The 11,216-nt window shown below is 40.1% G+C and overlaps 1 protein-coding gene across 2 annotated transcripts; it reads right to left on the reverse strand.

The window, feature by feature from the left end:
* Positions 1 to 218: 218 nt before the first annotated feature.
* Positions 219 to 10,998, reverse strand: dixdc1a (DIX domain containing 1a). Of its 2 annotated transcripts, none has more exons than XM_020088234.2 (16): positions 10,840 to 10,998; positions 10,388 to 10,566; positions 6,270 to 6,427; positions 6,022 to 6,167; positions 4,555 to 4,644; positions 4,230 to 4,283; positions 4,069 to 4,119; positions 3,717 to 3,821; positions 3,540 to 3,593; positions 3,354 to 3,443; positions 2,366 to 2,443; positions 1,783 to 1,944; positions 1,602 to 1,668; positions 1,299 to 1,407; positions 1,031 to 1,139; positions 219 to 784 (listed from the first exon to the last, which is right to left on the reverse strand). In XM_020088234.2, the coding sequence occupies exons 2-16, from the start codon at positions 10,408 to 10,410 to the stop codon at positions 701 to 703; spliced, it is 1,380 nt and encodes a 459-aa protein (XP_019943793.2). In that variant the 5' UTR covers positions 10,411 to 10,566; positions 10,840 to 10,998; the 3' UTR covers positions 219 to 700. The 2 variants fall into 2 exon arrangements, with proteins under 2 accessions (XP_019943793.2, XP_019943792.2); XM_020088233.2 differs by having other exon boundaries at positions 3,354 to 3,446.
* Between the last annotated feature and the right edge of the window lie 218 nt (positions 10,999 to 11,216).

Here is an 11,216-nt window from a genome sequence, read left to right on the forward strand (position 1 = left end):
AAATCTTAAATACTTTTCTGTTAAAAATACTGTGTTTCACTGTGTGGGTTGATCTGCAGCAGCAAATTTAATTCAACACAAAACGCATTGATTGACTTGAATGACAATCTGTGGGTTTTGTTTATTAATGTGTGGGTGTACAAGTCGAGGCGTATAATGGTTAGGAGCTGGTGTACAGTCAGTGCAGAACGCCGGGGGAATAACTGACAACAAAATGATCCATGCAGTAATTTGCCTTTATTAAAACATCACAATGGATGTGGAATAACAACAACACTATTTGGCAATCTGGAACGTGTGAAAAATGTCAGTCAGCACTGATAACAGCTTCTTTTTTTAGCTTATCCAATTAGTTATTTATTGTAAATCACCTTTTTTTTTATATAATTCAGAGTTTCAAGTTTACTGACCATTAACTTTTAGTCCCACATATTAATGTATGAGCTGCAAAAAGTGTCTGATACTCATTCTTTAAAAAATTAAAAAAAATTAAATAAACAAAAGTATCCAAATGTGAGATTCAAGTCAAATTCTTCATATGAAACATTCATTTAAAGACATTGTTTTACACTGAAATTGTATTTTAACTATTGGTCCCAGTTAACTGTGTTATTATTTCTTATGGCATCACACGTTATTTATTTTTCTGGTCCAGTGGGAACAACTGAGGTTTGCTGTGGTGCTCTCTTGTTTTTGGGCTCTACCTCCGCTCGCCGTGGTCCTCCTCCACCCACGCCACGATCTTCCCCTCCCAGCCAGGCACGACTGCTCCGTCCTGGAATACCTGAAGAGCCAACATCAAGCATTTACACATCCAAGAGAGACTCATACACTGAACAGCACAAATGTCCACCTGGGAACTGAAAATAGCTGCTCAGTTTGACCTAATTCTCTGGGATGAAAATCAATCACCTCACCGTGTTTTCAAGTACAGAACAGACACAGCTTTTTTTAGCATTTCTTTGTCTTAACCTGACATTTTACATTTGCGTGTTGAAGCTGATGTGAAATGAAGTGCTCCTCCACCTACTTCCTCTTTCACTGTGCCAAACTCTGGGTCAAGGGCCTTGAAGTGGTATCTGAAACTGCCTTGTCTGTCTATAGCGGCCTTGAAGTCTCGCAGTGTCACCTCGCCCAGCCTGTAAACACACACTGTCAGTCATGATCTGTACACACAACCACCCACAGAGGCATTAGGCCGGTCTAAGGATAAACATTTAACCAGCACAGCCACTAAAGCATCTCTAGTGAGGGTTCAAACAATAACACTATCATATAAACCTGAAATCGATTTTCACCTTTTTGGGATGTTGATCAGAAACGGGGTGAGCGAGCGATCCGTGAAGTAGAGCACTTTGGTTGAAACGGCGGAATCCAATCCCGGGCTGCTGTGTGAGTGCGCCATTTCTAGAAATATTTAAAAACACAACAAATCATTGTTTTTCACAATCCGATTCTAAAATGGCTGTAGCCCCACTGCCAGTGAGACCTTCTCTGTACATAGCAGCATAGGCAAAATGCACAATTTGATTTGGAAGTTGCTGTGGAGATGTTGGGACGATGACAAATCCTAAACAAAGCGAGTAATTTGTTTGTCTCACTCGAGCTCGTCGGCCAGGAGTCACGGTCTGTCGGGTTGGCTCTGCGACCTGGTGATTTAAATTCCTCCTAGAAGAAGAACAAGTAAATCACGTCACACTGACAGATATCATTGTTGTTGACTCCTCATCCATCAGGTGACATGTTGCTTTGTATTTGGTGTGTGCGTGTGTGCGTGTTTACCCCTCGGTCCTGTCTGCGCTGGGTGTCAAAAGTGTGTAATCGGTCCATGAGGCTGGACATGCCCTGTTCCAGAGTGTCCAGGGTGTGATGTTGGGGATCGTGGCCAGAAAAACTGTCCCTCAAACTACGAAGTGCCTCCCTGACCAGCTGCAGCTCTTCACCCTGCAGTCACAGACTCCTGATAGTCATACACTTTCTATAAATGTAGTTTGGTGTTGATACAAAGGGAAAACAAGATGTATAAAAATACACTCATTGTCAAACAAATGAGATAATAAGTGCAATTTTAGACTCATTCATTCACGTTGAATACTTAATAATCGTTTAAATCTAGCTTAGCATCGTTGTTTTGACTCTTCCAATAAATACTGAACAAGTGCAGCATTATTTTAATTATTTGAATGTCTTGTTAATTCTTAGTATCTTATAATTTGTGCTCACTATGCCCCGCCTTTATTTTCATCACACATAACATATTTAATCAATTTAGTTTTTCTTCAATACTTGAAGATCCAAATTAAAATATTTATCTGAACATTTAGTGTTTTAAGATAAAAAGGTTGAAATAAAGAAGCATACAAACCGGTGCTATGTGTTGGAATGCTGGAGGAGATGTTGAAGCCACTAAGTTACTGTAACCACCACTTTCACTCCTGAATGACTATCAAACAGATGACACAGTAAAAATACATGTTAAATAAATAATGAGGAGAAGAGTCATTAAAAATAGAGGTGGTAGGTTTAAAACGTTTGCTTATTTCTCTCTCCATTTTCCATCAAACATCAATGAGCCACACTGTTTCACTGGGGGACATGTTTCTCTTCATTATGATTAATACATGTACTGTAGTTTATTTTGACTTTAACTCACACATGCCCTCCTGCTGCCAAAAATACTCCCTAGAGCACCAAATGTGTACTAATCCACAGCTGAAAGTAGTCCCCAACAAACCTACTACTATCTGTATTTATAAAAAATACAGTGCACAGCTGAGTTTTTTCACACAAACAAGTGTTCTTGTCAGGTATTTTACCAAAAACAAAATACTGCAACCTTTTACCACACAGAATAACATGCCTTAGGTTTACCCTGGTCAATTAAGCAGGTTAGTTTTAAATGCTTGGAAACATCTTCTCTCAAACAACAGAAAAGATGAGCGGTGACATTTCTGCTCTGTGTGCTCACCTGCTACAAAATGGAAAACAGCTGTTGCAGTGATATAAGGATCCTAAAATAAAACAGGGCAACTAAAGGTGGGTTTTCAGAAGTGAGTGGTCACATTATAAAAAAATAAATCTCTACTTGAATCGTAGTTTAATGAAAGAACTAACTGAATTATTTTGAAATTGTCTTTTTCTTTTCTTGTTTCATCCTGATCCAGTTAATCGATAATACATTTTATTAGCTGATTCAATTAAATGTTTGATTTTGCAATTCCCTGATCTTAATTGGCTGACTTAAGTTTTGAGCGCTCTATAAATAAATAAATATAACAAATATCATCATATATTATATATAATTGACCTCCACATTTATTGAGTAAATATTTGAAATATGTCATGTTCCATACCCGTGCAAGGCTGACTTCATGTGCTTTATGTTGAGCGTCCTCGAGTTTTTGTTGCTGTTGCTGCAGAATTCTCTCCTTCCTCCCGAGCTGCTGCTAATTGTGACAAGAAAGATGGACGACGTGAATCTTTGTATGCGTGTCTACATCTCAGGAATCCACTGAAGTGTAAATAATAAAAGACGATACCTCATATTCACTGAGCAATTTGTTCTGTTCGCTCAGCTTGTGTTTGAGCTCTGCCTGCAAACAGATACATCAGTGTGATATACGAGCGCTCTCTCGCTCTGTCACATAAACCTGCATCCATAGGTCAAGCAGGGCATATATTATATCGTGTCAAGCGGAAATCATCATTTGTCTCACATTTTCCCCTTCCAGCTGATCTTTGGCCATGTTGGATCTCAGCAGTTCTTGCTTAAGCTGCAGCACGGCGTCCTCCTGCACTGCCAGACGCTGCTGCAGAGCATCCTAATGAGAGAGAGGGAGATCAAAGAAACGTCCGGTGAAGACCTGAATACAGAAACACTGCATCCACCTGCAACATCGACAGCACACACCCAACTCCCAACTTTACTTTGTACTGAAATGAAAAATGGATGTTGTGCGAGATCGAAACTGCAGAATCATCAATTGAGGAAGGTGGAAGAGTCAGAGTTATATCCTTTTATCTATTTTAAATTGCACACAAAGGACAATATTAGAGTGAGAGGTTTACCTTGATGGCCTGAATGTGTCGCACCTCCTGTTTGTGTCTCAGGAGTTCCCTCTAAAACACGCACAAATGCAAAGACATTAGGGAAAGGATATCTTTGCTCACAAGGCAGCTCTTCTGTTATAAACCTAATCACATTTACATTTACAGTGTATGTACTGTACCTTGAGATCAAGGGCCTCCTCCATGCTTTGGTCCAGACGACTGCGGACTAGAACCTTCAGAGGGAGAGAGTATGAGGAACATAATTAGAGGATGGAAAATTGTCAGAATGCATGAGGAGACGACGAGCCTGCACGACAGCCGCCAGCAGATTAGAGAGATTCATTTGTGCTCCTCTTAAGAGGAACGCGATCAGACAAAGGTTTCAGTCCTCTCAGGAGGAGTGACGCCGGCAATCCTCACGACAACAGACAGGCTGACACTGACACTTCACAGAGCGACGAGCAAGTGTTGTTTTCTCAAGTTAGCAGAGAGAGGGCACCGTACCAGCTGTTGTTCAGCGTTTGCCCGGTTCTCTCCGAAGCTCACAGATCCATCCTGGTCCTCCTCAGGGAGGGAGCCGTGGAGCAGCAGCGCCTGAGGACAAAAACACAAAAGCACATATAAACTGTGTATAGACACCGAGTGGAGAGACATGCAAGCAGTTGTAATTAAATTTTCATGGCAGAGACGCCTGATATATGTTTGTGTATTTGTACTTGTAAATGCAGCCGGTCTTTTGTACTCGGCTGCACAACAAGTTTTTCATTTCAGCTAATCAAGCCTGTGAATTCAGTGGACTGAATCAGATTGAAATCCAATTGAAAAGCTAACAGAAGTTTACACAGACTTCATACTCTCCCCTCCACTACACACACACACACACACACACACATATCAAGCCATCCCCTGATAAACAGTCTGAATTACCCAACTTATCCCAGAGACCTTTCTAAGTCTGTTAATTATTAATGGTCATTTTTCTGTGATGTTTACTAGTTATTTAAGCCCTTGGCTGCACATAGCTTTGTTTTTTTAACACTAATTACTGAACTATTACATGTCCTTATAAAAAACAATACATTACAAAAGAACACATCACTATAAACAGTACAAATATGGGATTTATTTTGCAGCTGTGTGTTTAATATCTGATATCAACCCTGTACAGGATCATGTGAGTTTTCTCTTTTCCCTCCAAGAATAGTAATATAATAGCAATATCAATTGAAGATTACCAAGCCCATGAGCTTTAAGATCTTAAGTCTAACTATAATTCACGGTCCTGTGTATAAGTCCCTTTAAATGTGTGTTTCTCCATTGGAAAGTGACATCAGCAGCACAGCAGTGAAAGCAGAGACAGAGATATCTTTGTGGACAGATCTCATGAGAGAGTGTCACTGACTCAGAGACGGGTCTCAAAGCAAGTTCTTTTACGTCCTTATTTGTCTGTTTGGAAAATAACATTTTAGAGCCCTAATGTTTGAAAGGTCTGCGGCTCGTGACTAATGTGTCCAAAATGTACCAGTGACAATAAAGTAAAAGAATGGGCCATTATCTGTTTTCACTTTTTTCACTCGTCTCTTAAAGGGGCGGGGCAGTGGCACAACTCATGTGACACGGATACAGTGTATGACTCAGGAAGTCTTCTTAAACTTTTTTCAAGTTTTTACTGAAAACTAATTATATTCCAAATATTTCCACTCACACAAAACTTATTATAGAACTAGAGTATAGAGAGAATGAGGTGTTAATGACCCTGATACTCGAAGAGAATCGCCATTTTGTAAAATTATTGTTGTGCAAAACCCTGCAGACGTGGGCAGAGGATTTTAAGTGTGGAAGCGGGCTATAATTTCACTGAATGCTAAATTTAAGCTGCTGCCATCCTCTGATGTTCCTTTAGTCTTTGTGCCTTCTGTGTGTGTTGAGCGATGTGCTTTGTTTTTAAGTGTTCTGTCACCAGAAACTTACCTGGAGGCGGAACACCATCCTCCTGGCCTCCTGCATCTCCTTCTCCAGATGCTCCTGGTGGGCATCCAGCTGCTCCTCCCAGGACTTCTCCTCCTCCTGCCCATTGAGCCCGAGGGAGGGACACAATCCACAGAGAGACACCTCCTCTGTGATGAAGAGAGAAACAGAAGGAGATGAAGCGAGGGAGCTTTATTTTTTCTTCTGATGTTTGGATTCACTGCACAAGAGCTGACGTGCATCCAACCAACCTGCGACAGATTTCTTCTCTGTCAGCTCAGATTTGTCTTCGCAAGATTCCCCATGGTCCTCCGCCTGATCATGGACAGTCTCCTCTTTAGGGGTGTCAGTGAACTGGGCGATAACATACTCCTCTTTGGGGGAGTGAGCAGGGCTGGCGGAGCTGAGACTGAAACAGATGGTGGGCACAGGCAGGAGTGAGTGTATTTGCATCTCCTGCCAAATGAACAGCAATGAATAAGCCGAGCTGCACAAAATGGAGATATACAACTTCCCAGAGAGCACAAAAAATGTAAAGAATCCTATCAGGGCTAAATATTTTAAACCATATCTGTAAAATGAATGAGAGACCAGAACCAAAACCTGTTCAGAAAATACACAGCGAGGGCAAGAATTTGCAACACTGTCATTTTTCCAACAGGAAATTCTTCACATAGCTCGCTCCCCCTTCAGCCATAATTTCAAAACATAATGTTTATGTGGCTCCTGAAAGGCTGGATTTCCTGCAGCTTGAATGAATATACTGTGTTTTGTGTTTTCCGAGAGCATCGCTCGTAGCTCGAGGTTCAGGCCCACTGTCGTCTTCACTCTGATCTGTTTGTGGGAATAGTATACAGCCACTGTGATCTGTGACCTATGGCATTATGCATGGTGCTTTAACAGGCCATTCCGTCTTTCTCCCTCTGTCTGTGTGGAAAAACAAGCTGGCATCTGTGGAAACCGATCTAAACTGCGTGCGAGCAAAGAGAGAGAGAGAAAAGCACCAAAATTCATCGCCCTCCTCCTGAGGCTAAAACTAAGATGTGAAAAAACAAACTGTGGATTTAACTGTGGAATAAAAAGCTGCATTTAGAAACCAATGAATGTCCTGAGGGATTTGCATGGTTGGACATGTTCCTCCAATACGTGTGCCAGGATGCAAGATTGGGATCGCAACAGCATTACTCAGCAAACGCTAAATATCACCAGAGACAGTAAAACTATAATCTGTCATATGTATGTTCCCATTGACTCTATGAAATAACTGATGTATTAATTATAATGTGCAACTTCTGTCTCTCTGAACTACAACATTCACCATAAGTTAGGATAATAACATATGTGAATTAACATTTAACACAAATTTTATACCTGCTTATGGAAGTTAATTTATTTCATATTGTGACTTTGGATTGATTCTGAATTTATTGTCACCACATAAGCTATTGATTGTATCATCAGTCTCACAATGCAATCAGTTTAATATTGTGGTATCATATAACTGACCCCCGAAACACATCTTTATATGTACTTTACATGTAACATTTGTAGATTTGTACTATCTTATACATGATTGCGTCATGTATAGATAACTCTAGAGTATTTATGATCGTTGAATTTTGTTTTCAAATACTTTAACTACCCCCTATTTGGCAAAAAGAGCTTCTAGATTCACGTGCTCAACACCCTCTTTATTTTACAATCATTCCTACAGAAACTGGAATATGTGATTTTCAGTTAAAATCCCCACATGATTGGACCAATTCACCAAACTCACTCAGATCTGTTACTTTTCGCTTGTTTAGCTCAACTGTGCTTTTTTTTAACATTTCAATGTATTGATCTTCTTGTTTGATTTATAGGTCAAATCAGTACTTTGACAGAATGTTTGTTTGGCAGTGATCATTTATATCATTCCAAGTTTTGTGCAGATGATGACAGAAATACAGAGTGTGTGGTTTGGGATCACAGGAGAGGCCTTGTGCATGTATACATGTTTTTGGTCAAGTGTTTATCATTTATCCTATTGCTTTGTGTTGCTTTGTATATCTTTATAGTATCATCATTACTGCAAATGTGTGTATTTGTTAGTAGTAGTTATGTTTCTCATGTCTACGAATCCCCTTGAAAACGAGATGAAGCAGTTTGAGGGTTTTACCTTCAAATTGTATGTGAAACACATAAAATGAAAGTATGACTAAGGCTAATCGAAATGTTTTGCAGGTCAAGTTTTTACAGTTCGACTCTAGGGGGGATGTGGATATGTGCAGCAAATCGCATGGTAATTTATGAAAAGTTGTTGAGATATTTCAGTCTGGACTCATGGTGAACCTAATGAAAGGGGAACTTTCCTTCAGGCTGCTGCATGGTTAAAGAAAAGTATATATAATTTGGTGGCCTGTAATTTGGACTTTTTTTAGTGTAATCATGTGACATTTTCAGGCTGCAATCACCACACAGAGAAACGTCTGGTAGATTGATCCTCCTCAGAAACATTCATTGCACCAGGTCATGTCTTATCAGATGCTGCTGTGATTATCCTGTTTTTCACAGAGAGGTGGCGTCCCACTAATCATGCCATTAGCATTCAGAAACCCCTAGGTCCTGTCTCAGGGTCCAGTTCAAATTCTAACTAATTTATCTTAGATGCTATTTGTTGATCGGCGGCACCAACAGAACACAGAGGTCTACATACAACATATGGGCTAAACCACAGATTTAACACTGGGATTTGCAAGAGATGAGCTTCAGTGCAACAGATTAACATCATCCAAACAGCATCAGCAGAGAGTAACAAAACATATTTAGCCCAGCACTGGACTTAAGTCCCATTTTGAGGCAATTCAAGTATTTCTGTTTTATGCTTCTTCATATTTTTATTTAATTAAAACGTAGTCAGCAGCTCTACCAAAGAAAAATCTCCCCAATGCACTTCTCAGTTGGCTTTAGCTGATAAATGTTTGTGCCCTAAAGAGGTAAAATGGGTGAATATTTCATTTGTCTCAAACGTCTTAAAACATTTACAAATTTAAAAAGCATACCTTTATACTTTTCCTCTTTTCATGCCACTTGAATAATCTAAAAACCCTTTAGATTAGTGTCGAACTAATGGACTAAAATACTGCACAATAAATGTAACAGTAGCATCCAGCTTCACCACAATAAGAAGAATTTGTTAAATCCTGCTTATTCATAGGTGCAATGGTATAAATAATCTAATAATGTTATTAATGATTATAAATTAGTCAGGAGGGACATGTAAAAGTATGAGCATCTAAAGTATGAGTTTACTTCAACAGTTATGTTTACTTTAAAGGTAAACATAACTGTGTAGAATTTAGTGATATCGAGGGTTGAAACCGATGTTGCAGCTGAACACCCCTCACCTCACCCTCTCCTTCCAAACATGAAAAAGAAACTGGTAGCCTTTAATTGTTATAAAAACTCAAAAGGTGTTTAGTTTGTTCGGTCTAGACTAATTTAAAAAAACATGGCGGCCTCCGTAGAGAGGGTCCCCTCGGTGTAAATATAAAGTATTTAAATATAAAGGGCCTTTTCTGGGGTAAAGAAAACTACAATTCATACAATTTAGATGAAACGAACTAGAAAACATCATGAGGATTATTCTACATTAAATGTCTGCCAATAGTTCCCTTTCACCTAAATCTTACACACTGGACCTTTAAGTACTTCAAATACATTTAGCTGATAATACTTCTGTATTTGTTTTACTTATTTTCAAATGTAGTACTTTTTATGAACTTTTACATTGTTTGCAAATTCACTTGAGTATATTCCATAATAATCAATATACTCCATCCATCAGTGCTCAGCATGAAAAACAAATAAGCAGTTAAAAGACTTTGATTTAGCTGTTCATTTTCAAGTATATGCTCATTGTGTCTAATCAGATCTTGAAAAAGATGCTGGATTTTTAGAGAATATCTTCCCAATCCAAACATTCAACCTTATTTTATATATATTTTATATATGAAAGTTAGATTGAGGTTGCTATAGCAATGGCAGCTCAGCTCTCACACACGCGCGCGCGCGCGTGCGCGCACACACACACACACACACACACACACACACACACACACACACACACACACACACACATATATACACAAAGGGACACACCCACACCTACCTCACTGTAAACACTGAACAATAACCTGCAGTTTGAGGAGCAGTGGGTTGCTATGGTGATATTTATTTCTAACACTAACACTCAGATGCCGATGATAAATAAAATATGTAGTGTGTTGAATCCAGGCCTTAAATCTCTCTACACTGATGCTCTCATTCATCACAGACAAACAACAGACTGTAATGTTCAAACAACAATTAAAAAAAAATCCTCTCTTACCATTTCATCTGTTTGGCTCCCATGCTGGTGTTTGCAGGATTAACCTCCCATACAGCGGCGCCGCATCTGGGTGATGGTGATGATGATGATGCCCTGCTTCCCTGTCAGGAGCATGGAGGCAGCAGGGAGGGGAGCAGCCCTGAGAGCAGCTGCAACCACAGGAGCCTCCACGTCGCACACTGTGTTCAATCACAAACAACAGCACGTTCAAATCCGCTCCTGCAACATATCCCTGAAAACACAAAAACCTCCAGATCCTAGGAAGAAGCCCTGTGCCCTCCCCATGAGGCTGCAGAGACAGAGCAGAGGCTGGAGTCTGGCTGCTGCTTCCTCACTGCTCTCACCACCAGCTCCCATTCACGAACACAATGTTTTTTGTTCCTGGTGCACGAGAACTGATGCAGCTCTTGTGCATCTCTTTTAGCCCTTTTCTTTTTTTTTGCATGTATTACCTCTGCCCTCCCTCCCTGCCTCCTTCCCTCTATCTCTCCTCTGCTCGGTCACCCTGGCTTTGTATCGGTCCTTCTTTCACTGAGCGAGGATGTCAGACATGGCTCTGTCTGCCTGGGTGTGTTTACCCTCCCCCTTCTCCCTCATTCCTCCTCCCTCCTTTGCTCTCTCCTTTCACAAGGAGGAGGAGGGATCTCTCCTCCTCCTTCCTTTCCCTTTGCTCTCTCTCTACTGTATTTCACTGCAGCTAAAATAAAGAGCCAGCACATGCATGGAAAAGGAGACATTAAATATATGTGATGAAACTTTGGTTTGTTGACTAAAATCACAGGTTTCCTGCCACAACAACAATCACACATGATGAGGTTAATGATATAGT

Source organism: Paralichthys olivaceus, chromosome 11, assembly GCF_024713975.1.
Source record: "Paralichthys olivaceus isolate ysfri-2021 chromosome 11, ASM2471397v2, whole genome shotgun sequence".
Lineage (NCBI taxonomy): Eukaryota > Metazoa > Chordata > Actinopteri > Pleuronectiformes > Paralichthyidae > Paralichthys > Paralichthys olivaceus.